Here is a 14850-nt window from a genome sequence, read left to right on the forward strand (position 1 = left end):
ACAAGTTTTAATGACTCCAACCTAAGTGTATGTTAACTTCCGACTTCAACTTTAGCTATAAAATGTCCTGCCCCTGCACAGTATAGACAACAGTTATTATTCATCCTTCGTGAGTGTTCCCCAACTGATAACCTAGCTCTTCCCAACTGCATAGGCTCAGGAGTGTCCAACTCAACCGTCGTAGATTTCTGAGAGGGCTCGGGTGGCTTCAAATCCTCTCGGAAGAGCTTCCTTCCGGATTCCCTTGGAGGTGAACGCGCCATAGCGGGTGCGCATAGCGCACATAGTGGGTGCACGAGTGTGCCCGAGACCAGACCTCCTCTCACTCTTGCGTACCCTTAGGCATCCATTAATTTTAATGGTAAGGGTGATAAGGGAGTCGAGATCCATCGTAAATTCCCGAGCAGCTAGCTCGTCCTTTACCTCCTCAGATAATCCGTGCAAAAAAAGTATTGAAAAGAGACTCCGGATTCCAGGCACTCTCGGTGGCCAACGTGCAAAAATCAATCGCGTAGTCTGCCACACTACAGAAGTTTTGACGTAAGTCAAGCAGTTTGCTGTCCGCCTTTCTCCCAGAAACTCAAATACCTTTCTCACTTATGCCATGAATTCCTCCAGATGACCACAAATGGCAGATTATAGCTCCCTAACTGCCTTAGCCCAGGAGAGTGCCCTTCCCGACATTAGTGAATAATATACTCTATCGTCGATCTGTCTGAAGGAAACAAAAATAAGCGAGCACTGAGTCAGAAAACCCCGGCAGGTACCAGGATTCCCCGAATATCGTGCCGGAGGTGGTAAGCGGGTTCTTGGGGAGCCGGGATAGGCTGTACAAACTCACCATAGATGGGGGGGAAATTACTGGGTGATTGGAGTTTTTCAGAGGAGGCAGGTAGGCTCTGAGCTAACTCCCTGATTTGCTCCATAATATGCCTTTAAACCATGGTTGTGGCGTTCCGTCAAGAACCTGAGCCCTTCCTAAAGGCCCTGTACCAACTCCCCATGTCTCCTAATGGTGGCTCCTTGCAAGTAGACAGCGTGCTGGAGCTGGTCCAAGTCTGCTGGGTCTGTCATGGCCAGTTCGTACTATCAAGGCACAAGGCGAGACCCAGATGCAGACACAGGAGGCAGATGGTTGGAGTCTTACAATGTTTAATAATCCAAAGGGGTATACTTAAGAATGGTCATGGACAGGCAAAAAGGTCAAAACCAGATCAGAGTCCAGGAGGTACAGAGTGGCAGACAGGCTCGTGGTCAAGGCATGTGGATACAGAGTCCAGAAACAGGCAAGGGTCAAAACAGGGAGGACTAGAAAGAGGAGGATGGGAGAAACTCAATGGTTGACTTGACTAAACATACAAGACGAACTGGTGCAGAAAGACCGGAAACACAGGGATAAATACACTGGGGAAAATAAGCAACACCTGGAGGGGGTGGAGACAATCACAGGAACAGGTGAAACAGATCAGGGCGTGACACCCACAGAGCTGTGATCCAATCCATAGCTTTGCCTGTGAGTAGGGAGATGACCATCCTGTCTTTGTCAGAGGTGAAGTCAGCGGGGTGATGGTCAATGTATATGTTACACTGCATGAGAAATCCTTGACATTTTCCTGGGGAGCCGTTGCATTTATTAGGCATGGATATGGGGGAGGTGTACAAGAGGAGGCAGTGGTACCTGATATTGGTGAAGCAGGAATGGACTGGCGAAGGAGGTCGCGGAGTTCAATGATTCGTTACTCCTTTTGGGCCAGACGTAGCTGCAGCTCCGCTGAATCCATCTGTCGTTTTTTGTTTGGTGAGGTATTCTGTAATGAACACGAGGGGAGACAGAGAGCTGGTTTTAAGCAGAGGACGCAGCAGGTGTTTCTTGTGAAGGACCACAGGAGGAGGTAGGTAGCTGAGTCCAGGGACAGACAGAAGGTCATACACAGGGGGTTAAAAATGGCAACAGTACACGCAGGGAAAAGGCTAGTAACATAGTCCAGAAGATCAGGCAATAGGTAGATAACAGGAAATCCGAGGCTAAGGTACAGGCAGGCAAAGGCATCGTTAGTGAGGCAGGTAAATACTATCATAAACTTGAGGAGTAAATCGCAGGAAAAACACAGCTCCGAAAGAATTGCCACAAAACAAACAATACCTCACAGTGATAGGGTGTAAAGAACTGAACTAAATAGTGTGTGATAATGACATACAGGTGTGTGAACAGGTGATTAGAATTCATGTGATTGGGATCTGGAGAGTGAGCTGCGTTCAGGGGATCTCGGTGTTTGAGAGCGTGAGCTAGAAAGTGGGCTGGAAAGTGAGCTGCTTTCAGGTGATCTATGTGTTTGAGGGTGTGAGTTGGAAGCAGACGTTGCAGTGTTTTTTAAAAATGATGCATGTAATAGTGTTATATCTAATGTGAATGTTTGTTTTTTTAACCGCTGTAGATCAGTTTGGTTCACTCAAGTGACTTACAACCTTTACGTAAATGTGACATTTAGTGTTTAATGAATTCAAGGTCATGTTAACACATTTTACTTGAGGTGGCCTGAAGCTAAATCATGAAACAATCACATGTTCAAAAGACTGTTTAACATTTAATGTCTGATAACAATGTTATGTCATTCTCCATAATCTCATGGTTGACTGCCGCCACGACCAGTGAAGTAAGGGGTTATGTAATTCTCATTATACATTAATATACATTCTCTCAGTCAGGTCACCTCAGGTCAAGTGTCTACTTAACAGAGACCAAATGGACATCAGTATCCCACTACTCATACCCACTCAGTTCAAATAACTTCCATTGATTATATCACTAATCACTGCTATTGGTCTTTTAACAGGCAACAGCTTGAACCAGAGTGTGCTGCACAGTGCCGTCCCTGAGCCCCAACGCTATAACACCACGGTACCTTTCCTGCTGGAAGGGCCGGAGCGCAAACCACTCAGCCAGCTCACGTCCAGGGTAAATATTCATAAAGCGGCCTTTTAGCGGCCCTGGTTATTTTTTTTAATTTAATTTTTATTTAATTAGGCAAGTCAGTTAAGAAGATATTCTTATTTTCAATGGCGGGCTAGGAACAGTGGGTTAACTGCCTTGTTCAGGGGCAGAACGACAGATTAATGTTAATACGCTGCTCATAACTCAGCCAACCATAGATGTCAGCCTGCCTGCCGGACTGCCTCTGGTCTCTTCTGTTGTTCCAGTCATGAGCCCATAATAAATCCCCATCTCTGTTTATCCTCAGCTGATTCCCCTTTGTGGTTGTTACTGAAAGCTCACTCCCCACGGTGTTAAATGGCCTCTCTGTTGTTTGTTTCGTATGAGCTAAACCCGGAGGCTCCACACACTATGAAATTATTCCCCCGACTTGCCAGCTTCCTATACTCTACAAATAAGCAGTCCACGAAAGCAACATTTTGAAATGGTTTGGGGGATAGGAGAAAACTAGACTGTCTGGTGTTGTAACAAAGTCAGGTAGCAACCGGATTTGAAACCGTCTAACCATTGTGCTAAAATGTATTGGACCGATGAGCTTAGTTGTGGATGGCTAGCAAATGCACCCTAACACTTGTCATCCTTGACATACCAGAACTGTAAGCACAGCAAGGATTTATAAGACATAATAGAGGTTCTTTCTATGAACCATGTGTCATTTTTTCTATATATATTTTTTTACCTTTATTTAACTAGGCAAGTCAGTTAAGAACAAAATCTTATTTACAATGACGACCTAGGAACAGTGGGTTAACTGCCTTGTTCAGGGGCAGAACAACAGATTTTGACCTTGCCAGCTCGGGGATTCGAGCCACCAACGTTTTGGTTACTGGCCCAACACTCTAACCACTAGGCTACCTGCCGCCCCATGCCTGAAATTGAATGGATTTCAGGCATGGAGCGTCAGGTAGCCTAGTGGTTAGAGTGTTGGGCCAGTAACCGAAATGTTGGATCGAATCCCCGAGCTGGCAAGGTCAAAATCTGTTGTTCTGCCACTGAACAAGGCCATTAACCCACTGTTCCTAGGTCGTCATTGTAAATAAGATTTTGTTCTTAACTTGTTGAATTTGTTGAGGAGTACTCCCAGAATATTTAAAACAGCCATTTCTTTCCAAGAGTTATATCTCAGATTATACCTGAGTGGATAGGTTTTTCCTAGCTGGAGGAAATACTATGTTAGTCTTTCAACTCCACACTCTCTCAACTTCCTCAATGCTGAGCTTGAGCTTTACTTAGATGACATGGGGAGGGTATTAGTAAAACAACAGCATCTCTGAAATGAGAAGGAGTCATGAGTGCTGACAAAGTAATGCATCAGAATGTGTTATAGCTTTGTCTGGAACAAGGAAGAGATTCTAGTTATTTAGTTAGGACAGAATTTAGGTGAAAGTTCATTTGATTTTTTTAGAGAGATATTCCAATGTCATGACACTACATAATCAATTGAGTTTGACAACAATGTCCATTTGTATTGTTCGAGAGCCAGCTGTTATAGCCATGTTGACCATTCCAACATATTCCTCAGTTTTATTATTATTTTATCAGAGATGATACCCAACTCATTTTCCCCTCACCTGTTATTTTTATTGAGCTGTTTTCGGTGCCACTAGAAGTAGCAAGCCAATATCACAGTCATCCTGAGTCAGGACAGTGGGGTGATGACCACAAATGGACCCACCATGGACCTACTGTCAAAACCACTGGGTTTCTGGCAGAGAAACAGCCCTAACCTGAACAGAGCCCAGCAGGCCTGAGCCAAGTCTCATCTGTCTTAGTATCATCTGACTGGGACAAATGTTCACTCTGTCTCTGTCTGTCTATCTTTATCTCTGCCTGTCTCCATGGTCCCTGCATATCTGTGTCTATCTCTGTGAAATCCGGGGGGTTTAAGACAGTGTTTCCACCGACTAAGTCAAGATGCACTCAAAATGCCTACCTGCTTGCCTGTGTACCTGCTTCTACATGTGTAGTAAAATAGTTATAATGACAACTTGAAGCATGGACATAAATCCATACAGATTTTTCGTAGCAGGAGGTTTTCCATCCCTACAGTTAAATAAAGTTGAAATAAAATAAAATAATAATAATAATAATGTGTGTGCGTGTGTGTTACACCGTATCTGGTAGCCTCTCATAAACTGTGCAACAGACTTGAGATCCCCAGCCTTTTCCCATGGGCCAGTTTGGTCATAAATCATGAGTGCTGAAAAGGCGGGAGTTCTGGGGAAATTAGTGTCAGTCAGCACTGAAATATGCAGACAATCCTCAAAAATGTTGTTCTTGCACTCAAGGAAAAACACTGCTTGCTCTGCAAAAACAGATTTTTGCTTTTGCTGTTGATTTCTGACTAACATAAACCTGACATGGATTATTGCTATAGACCTAAGGGGTAATGTTTTATTTACTGTTCAACATTAGATCATTTTTTTTTTCATTACTGTTGATCTCTTAAAAATTTGAGGCCAAGTTTTTTACCTAAGGGAAATGATGAACGGTACTAACAGAAGAGTCTATGACCGGGTCATCCTGGGATGGACCATTAGTAATAGGGAGGCGTTGATATGTGCTCATCAAAAAAAAAAAATTCCTGGTCAGGTCACGTAGTCAGCAGAACATGACAACCATCAATGCCAGGGATCTGGGAACTGGAATCACTCTTCCTAGCCCATTACCAGCATGCCCTCCTACTTCCTGTCCAGTATGTAAGCCCTGCTGGGTGTCCCGTCCCCTCACCTTTCCCGTCCTGTGTTTGTGTTCTAGAGTTATCCTGCCTCACTGAGGCTGGTGGTGGAGGCGGAAGGTGAAAAACTGGTCCTGGCACTTCAAAAAAACAAGTAAGTCATCATCCTATCTTCGGCTGCACATCCACATCCGACCTACATCATTACAGGCATCTAGTCCTTTAAAGGGATATGAACGATTTGGCAAGATGACCAGTGGATGTTGGTTTATACCATGAAAGGTTGTTTGAATTTGGAAAGATTCAAGCACATTTACATATGGAGTAAACAATGATCAGATGTGTTGCACTTCAGCTAGCATATGCTGTGCCCATGGCTGTAGTACGAGCGATGACTAAAGCTTCTACAGTATGAGGGCTGATACAGTTTCATGAAGGGGAAAAAAAGATTTCACAGAACAAATGTCTCGGCTCTTTTATGGTTTAGTGTCTCTGAAGAGTTGAAAGAGGATAGCTGATAAAGAACGACTCGAAGGGATTTTTTATATCTCCCTTTTCCCTTTCTCTCATCACCTTCTTTTCTTCCAGGTTGTGGAATATACCAGGCATGAGAACTGGGAATCATGTGGAGTTGTGTGTATGTGTGAGATGTACTGAATATACAGTATACACAGTTTACATATACAGTACAAGCTAAGCACTTCCAAGCACTTGGGCCAGGTATCGTTTTTATCTCAATATCAAGTCATTTCTGGGTAATTGTCTTCAATTAAAATGTTTCTCAGCTAGGAACAATTTCTCAAGCAAGATTTTTGCTAGGAATTTCTGGGTGTGAAATGACTGGGGAGGGGAAAATGGAAAATCGCTGTTATTGGCAGAGAGTTTTCAAACTCTTTTTTATTCCTCTATTAACTGATTTACCACCTGGTGATGTCATCATGCAGGCCAAAACTCCATCCCACCAAAACAGGCTGAGATTTCAGGCGGTCTTTTCAAACAGCTCTTACACTAAAAGGGCATTATCATAATTGTCATTATTCCAACCTCATCGTCTGGAAATATACTGAACAAAAAATATAAATGCAACATGCAACAATTTCAAAGATTCAGTTCATAAATGGAAATCAGTCCATTGAAATAAATCCAATAAACCCTAATCTATGGATTTCACATGAGTGGATAGTGGCACAGCCATGGGTGGGCCTGGGAAGGCATAGGCCCAGCCAATCAGAAAGAGTTTTCCTCACAATCCCGCAGATGAAGAAGCGGGATGTGGAGGTCCTGGATTGGCGTGGTTACACGTGGTCTGCGATTGTGAAGCCGGTTGGACATACGGCCAAATTCCCTAAAATGACGTTGGTAGAGAAATTAGCATTCAATTATCTGGCAACAGCTCTGTTGGGCATTCCTGTCAGCATGCCTTTATATTTTTATTCAGTATATACACGTGTATATATATATAAAACACAGGAAATCATGTTTTTTACTGCACCCCCCACAACAAACATCAATGATCTGGTTTTCCTCTCACTTCTACTGCCCAAATTCGCCTATGCCCCTGACAAAATTTCCAACACCCTATTCCTAATAATAAAAAAATCCCACCCTGCTAACCCACCCACACCACTAACCCCAATGACCCGTGCATCAGCTTTGAGAGATAATACGGCTGGTAGCTTCCATTCCCTTCCGTATGTTCCGCCTGTCCCCCTCCCTGCATTCCTTCAGATGTATCCACTGATATCTGTTCCATATCTGTGCCCAGACACAGGTGGGGTGTGACCTATGTGTGTGCACTGTGTGCACTGTGCAGGGTCGTACTGTGTAGGCTCGTGCCTTCTCTGTGGGATCAGATGGTAGAGTTAGAGACAACACAGAGTAATAGAATTTGCTCTCTTAGTTTGTTGTGTAATAGCATAATATTTTCTGTCTGTATGGTTTTATTAGATTGAATTTAAGAGGCACTAAATAGCATTCAGTGATCAGTATGGAGGTTCTGTTATTCTAAGAAATTATTTTCACCCAAAAATGAATGGCGCTGTAGACAGAGATCTAAGCAGTAAGTACTCTGATGTTTATAGAAATTCTGTATGCATTCTATATAATATGTTTGTAGGTTTTATTGGCTTTCAGTAAGAGTGCGTTTGTAAATTTAAGTAAATGACCTAACAGCACAAACATCATGGCCTCTAAGATTACCTGCACCCTACCTCCTGAGCCCCCAACTCAGACTCCCCCTCCCCTCAGCAACTTCACAGAGGTCACATCCACTGTTGTGCAGTCAATCATCTTTAAAATGAAGGGCACCATTTGCTCCCTTGTACCTATCCCTACTCAAAACCTGCTCATATAGCCTGCTTCAGTTTGTCACCACCCTCATCAACAAGTCCCTGCTGACCGGGGAGGTATCATCACTCTTCAAAACAATTGCAGTCACCCCCTTACTGAAGAAACCCAACCTTGTGCAGGACATTCTATCCAACTACACTGCTATACAGAACCTAAAAGGGGATTTTGGTTGTCCCCATAGGAGAACCCTTTGAAGAACCCTTTTGTTCCAGGTAGAAACCTTTTGGACCCTTTCCACAGAGGGTTCTACTTGGAACTTAAGAGGATTCTCCTATGGGGACAGGCCCATCTACAACCTCCCCTTTCTATCAAAAGTACTGGTGAAAGTGGTTGCAAATCAGCTTCAATCCCTTGTGTCTTCCAATCAGCTGTATGCAGTTTTCCAGTCTGGCTTCCGGCCCATGCACAACACTGAAACAGCTCTGGTGAAAGTTACGAACAATTTACTAATGGCTGCAGATTCTAGATCACCTAGCCTCCTCCTTCTCCTCTTCAATCTTATTGCTGGTTTTGATACCGTTGACCACAACATCCTCCAGCGGCATCTCAGAGAGCACACTGCAGTCACTGAAACTGCTCTGAACTGGTTCTCCTCCTACCTTTCCAATAGGAAGCAATGCATCACTACATCACTATTGGACAGTCCAGATCGTAAGAGTCTACAGTCACATGTGGTGTCCCACAGGTACTGTATATATTAACACCAAACCGGACACCATCTCAGCCCTAGCAAAATCTGGCAGCTGCCTAGATGACATCAGGGCATGGATGAAAGATAACTTATTCCAGCTGAACAGCAGCAAGACTGAGGCTATGCTTATTGGGACACTCAAGCAGGTCACCAGTGCTGTAAATCTGCCCTACAATTGACAGTCAAGTCATCCATCTGTTCTGTCATCTCCAACCTGGGAGTCAAGTTTGATCCTTCTCTGTCCTTTGATGCCCATATAAAACATATCTGCAAAACTTAAGGCTCAAACCATCTCTCTGCCAGACAGATGCAAAGAAACTTGTCCACGCGTTCATCTTTCCTTGGATCAACTACGACAACGCTCTGTTCGGGGGCCTTCCAGCCAAATAACATCAGAGGCTACAACTTCTCCAGAATAGTTCTGCCAGAGTCCTGACCAGGACCAAGAAGTCTGCCCACATCACACCCATCCTTGCTGAACTCCATTGGCTACAGGTCAACTATAGGATTGACTTTAAAATCCTCCTTCTAGTGTTTAAAGCTTTACATGGATTGAGTCCCACCTACATCAGCGACCTCATTTTTATCAATGAGCCACCTCCAGCAACTCACTACTGCTTCAAGTCCCCAAGACATGTATACCGTACTATGGGGGATCGAGCCTTCTGCTGCCTGTGGAATGGTCTCACTGACCATCTGAAGCCGCTCCATCAACTGGGACTTTAAAACACATTTCTACAGATGATCTTTCTTATAGTCCTAATCTGGAAAGTTATTTTCGAACCTAGCCTACTATTGCTTTTTCCTGCCTTGATTTAAAATGTATGATGTTTTTATTAAAATATAAAATTTGAAATTGTGTAGAGACACAGAGCTAGAAAATTGTATATCAAACACTACAGTTGAGGAACAATGGGAAAGCAATAAACTTGTAACCTCATTTTTGAAAAATGGCCCATTAATGTTTTGGTACACTTACCGGAGAGCTCTGCTTTGTCGACACCCATTCAGCATCATTCTCACGCTCTTAAGCTTTAGCCTCACCTAGCTCTTTAAGGATTCACATGTGAGGCCATGTACTAAACAACCAAAGATGTCAAGACTAAAGGCTGGTTTATACTACTGTTGTGTTCATAAATTCAATCTGGAGTGCCAGAGTGTGCTCAGAGTGCGCTCCGGGCATTGTCATATTTTCCGTTCATAAACTCGGAGCATTCAGAATGCACACTGGCTCTGGCCGAGGAGTAGGGTTGACCCGACCGTTCTGCCCTAACAACAGCAATCAAGCACCCAAGCTAACTGGCTAACATTGGCTAGCTTGCTAGCTACTTCCAGACACAAATGAAGGAACAGCTCACTCTGACCATTTTCCTCTCCCTAGCAGAGCTGGTTAGGCTGTTTTTGTGTTATCCGGAGTATTGGTGACTGCAACTGTTCTGCTGGCAACAATTTAATTATGCTTTTTTTGCCAACGTTTGCTGACACCGGGCATATTCAACGTGTGTTGAGCTTTCGTAAATTTGTAATTTATTATTCACATTTACCAGCTATGTCTATCGCCAGTTGTCGCAGTGACATGATGAACATTCTATTGAAATTGTTACTTGCATCGTGAAGTCTTTTGTTTGGAAATGTAGCTAGCTAGCTAAACAATGAAACCTTAATCACAACTCATAACATTACATTAAGTCATTTAAGAACAAATTATTATTTCCAATGATGGTCTACCCCGGCCAAATCCAGACGATGCTTGGCCAATTGTGCTCCGCCATATGGGACTCCCAATCACGACTGGTTGTGATACAGCCTGGAATCAAACCAGGGTCTTTAGTGACACCTCTAGCACTGAGATGCAGTGCCATAGACCACTGCACCACTCGGGAGCCCCTAAGGTAGCTAACCAACCAGGTTCAACTAGCAATGCAAATGGCTATAACTAGCAATGCAAATGGTTCTGAGATACGAATAATATTACTACACAGATCACATAATTAACGTTAGCTAGTGAGTCAGCCAGCTAACATTAGCTAGTTAGCTACCAATACGCTTTAACTTGAAATGAAAATGACTTTCTGACACAATTAGAAATGTGTAATAAATGAAAATGTAGCTAGCTAGACTATCATGGATGAACTCTTCCCCCTCTCTGTCACGGATGCCACGGTTGCCTTAGTTTGAAGATCCGGAGACAAGTGTTTTATACAACAGCCTTCTGTGTGTTCTCTTTTCGACTCATTTGCATATTTGCAATCAAACGGCAGAATTTTCTCCATCTCCTTAGCTATCATACTCTAATTCCACCGGGTCTTTCACTGATTTCAAAACTCGGTCCTCCAGAAAGTGGAGAGCAACAACTTCGTAGTTCTACTAAGTAATATCTTTTAAAAAATGTGTTAGAAAGGATTACCTACACATACTGACCAGCTCATGTAATAGACAAACGCGTGCTACATGGCAGACCAATCCAAAGTTATCTCTCGGCATGTCCAGCCCACCCATTATCTCAGCCCATCATGGCTAGCGGGAAGGCTCTTGACTTTTTATCTGGCTAAACCAACTAGGCTCATATTTAACCATTTTATTCGTATTTACAGATGGCATACAAGTTTGTTATTAAGCCACATGAAAGTTCACATGTTCCAGAAGGCATTTCTGCCCCAAAAATTGTACGTTCAAATGGCTCTCCTCTGAAGTAGTGACATGCAACATACGCCTAACGAGTCACATATGTTAGCTAGCAGCCCTCTGGCCCTGGCTCAACAGTCTGGCCTAGAGCAAGTATAGAGCTTTTCAGGGTGTGTTTGTATTTGCGCATGCAGACGTCTGTGTATTGCTAATCATAAATAGATTGATTCCTATATCCTCTCAGCTACAAGCACTAACAACCTGCTTAGCATTAACCGTATTGTAAGACAAAATCAGTGGCCTTGTGGTTAGTTTCTGCCCTGTGCTTGGAAGGAGTTTGATCCCTGGCCGAGTCATACCAAAGATTGTAAAAATCGGACCCGATGCATCTCTGCTTGGCACTAGCATTAAGGAGATAGACTGGGGGCAAGGCCCGGGATCGACTAGCGTCCTGTCCAGGGTGTACTTGAACGTCAAGCTGCCTCACGCTACAGAAACGGGATAGGCTCCTACTCCTATGAGATGTTCTGGCTCGCACAAGCCAAGGCTCATGCAAGGCTACTTACTTTGTACTTACAGTTATTGAGTCTCTTTAAAGCAGGGGTATTCAACTGAAAGTTCTGCAGGGGGTCCGCAAAAATATTTCTACAAATGAAATAAACAAATAATAGAAACAAAAGAATACACAAATGTTGAATTACATACCTACAGTAGAAAATAGGAGATTATCTTCTTTCTAATGTTATCATTCACCTGATGATAAGAGAGTTATCAAGAAAGGTTGGAGACCCCTGCTCTAAAGTAACAGCCCAGACCCACTTCAACTTTTTCCTTTGTTTCTTCTTGGAAATATTTGACCCAAAAAAGGGATCCATTTGTAGCTGGACCTGCATGTCCTGTCTGACATTCATGTTGGCTCTCTGTCAGCTCTGTACCTGAGCAGCAGACTGAGAAATGAGGCTGACGCATCTGGCCTCCTTCTTGGATCCTGGCTCTCATTTATTCCCATTTCTCTACTTAGCTTTTTGGTGTGTGCGTGTGTGTGTCTGTCTCTGTCTGTGTTTCTGTGTGTGTGTGCGTGTGTGTGCCTGCCAGTGGAGCTGTTTTTATTTATTCAGTCTTAGTGGAGTTAGGGCTGGCACACTTACTGTATAACCTTGTAACCGACGATTATGAATGAAGACCGTCATGACTATAACATATCCGTCAAAACCGTTTAAATGTGTTTCTTTTATTGAAGAACAGCTGACTGAGTGACCACAAAGCAGCACACATAGAAATATAACTAATAGAATAGTCTTGGAACCTCTAACCCTGGCAATAGCTTCAATGTGTGTTCCAAGCCCCCTTATTATCGGGGGAGACTTTTCCGGTGCATTGTCAGGCATTGCCAATAGGAAGGATATCTCGTTAATTATGTATCAAATTAGTTAAAATGACTAAATTACATTTACAGAATTTAAAAGCTACAACAATGTGCTTGTGTGAACATTTTGAAAACAGTATAACCACTAACAAGCTGATGCTAGCTAGCTAGCTAGCCTCTTTCATAGACTTGACTGGTTAGCTAGCTAGCATCAGAGCTTTCTGGCTAATATCATAGACTGTGTCTAACATTGTTTTAGTATTTAACTTTGTTTTACAGAGAAATAGGTCTATTTACTTGTCATGTTTGTTGAAGTTAACATTAGTTTACAAAATAAATGTTCACTAAGGTGTATATTTGCTCTAGCCCCCTGTCCAGTACATAACATGCAAATATCTAATGTTATCCTTGCTAATGTTACGTCTCTGTACCATTTCTTTTGTCATTGATATGCTCTACATGTACCTGCTTATTCCCTGTCGTTCTCCATATTATTTGACGGATGCCTTCCGTTTATACATCCATGGACTGATTACTCATTTAGAGATAATAGTGTAGATCAAAACTAAAGACTGTGTCAGTATAAAACAGCAATACAAAAAATACATAATTTTAGCAAACATTTAAAAAGGCAACAGAAAATAAACCAAGCATGGCTACCACAACATTCTGCAACGATAGCCATCCCAACTTATTTGCGCTTAGTGGGACTATAATTGTTTTTTATACAGGACAATGACCCAAAACACACCTCAAGGCTGTGTGAGTGCTATTTGACCAAGAAGGAGAGTGATGGAGTGCAGCATCAGATGATGTGGCCTCCACAATCACCCGACCTCAACCCAATTGAGATGGTTTGGGACTGCAGAATGAAGGAAAAGCAGCCAACAAGTGCTCACCATATGTGGGAACTCATTCAAGACCGTTGGAAAAGCATTCCAGGTGAAGCTAGTTGAGAGAATGCCAAGGCAAAGGGTGGCTACTTTGAAGAATCTAAAATATTAAATATATTTTGATTTGTTTAAAACTTGTTTGGTTACCCCATGATTCCAAGTGTGTTTTTCATAGTTTTGATGTCTTCGCTATTATTCTACAATGTAGAAAAAAGTTTTTAAAAAATAAAGAAAAACCCTTGAATGAGTAGGTGTCCAAACATTTGACTGGTTCTGTATATTTAATTTTTTTTAAATAGACCAGCTAAATTACTCACATCAAGCAGAAAAATACATTTTTCAAAATCTGCATTTATTTTAGAAGATGCAACAATTGTTAATGAAACATACATTGGATGACTTGGTGAAGGTGTGGTAGAGAGAATGTCACGTTTTTTGTAATAATGATGGTCAGACCAAGGCCCAGCGTACGTAGAATTCCACATACTTTTAATGAATAAAGTGAAACTTAAGCAGAATACAAAACAATAAAGAACAAACGAACTGTGATGACAAATGCTGTACTAACAGGCAACTAAACAAACAATATCCCATAACCCACAAGCAGAAAATAATGCTACCTAAGTATGATCCCCAATTAGAGACAGCGATAACCAGCTGCCTCTAATTGGGAATCATACAAATCACCAACATAGAAAATCAAACCTAGAACCCCACATAGAAAATATAAACTAGAACAAAAATCCCCAGTCACGCCCTGACCTACACTACCATAGAAAATGCAGGTTTTCTATGGTCAGGACATGACAGAGAAGCTGTCTTTTTTCCTTCACCTCCTTCATACATGGTGCTCATTTGGAGAGTCCTGTTTTATTTTATTTTATCTTTATTTTACTGGAGAACATCAACATAATGAACATGTAATTCTGAACAGCACAATAATCCTATTTGATAACTTTCACATATTGGCATGATATACGAAATATAATGGGTACCAGCATAGCCCCATAACCTCCATAAAGTCTATAGACATGCTTAAAGGTTTTCAGTCAAGCATGTTGCCATGATGTGTAGAAGCTGTTATTGACTAAAGTAAATATGAATCATAAATACATAAAAAACTTTGTTGATGTACAAGATGCTGATTGAGGAGGAGTGTTCATTAGAAAGGTGGTGGTGGATTGCATGTGGATGGTAGTCATGGATAATGATGGATGTTAGTCATCAAATCATTCAAATTCAAATGTAGTCCAGATC

At 42.3% G+C, this 14850-nt stretch overlaps 1 protein-coding gene across 2 annotated transcripts in view; it reads left to right on the forward strand.

Moving 5' to 3' along the window:
• adam12 (ADAM metallopeptidase domain 12) overlaps positions 1 to 14850 on the forward strand; it is a 146222-nt gene that overhangs the window by 17762 nt on the left and 113610 nt on the right. For both annotated transcript variants that reach the window (XM_021580539.2, XM_021580540.2), the window contains exons 2-3: positions 2835 to 2956; positions 5750 to 5823. In XM_021580539.2, the coding sequence (XP_021436214.2) occupies positions 2835 to 2956; positions 5750 to 5823 (196 nt within the window). The remainder of the gene's footprint in view (positions 1 to 2834; positions 2957 to 5749; positions 5824 to 14850) is intronic.

This window comes from Oncorhynchus mykiss, chromosome 23 (genome assembly GCF_013265735.2).
Source record: "Oncorhynchus mykiss isolate Arlee chromosome 23, USDA_OmykA_1.1, whole genome shotgun sequence".
NCBI lineage: Eukaryota > Metazoa > Chordata > Actinopteri > Salmoniformes > Salmonidae > Oncorhynchus > Oncorhynchus mykiss.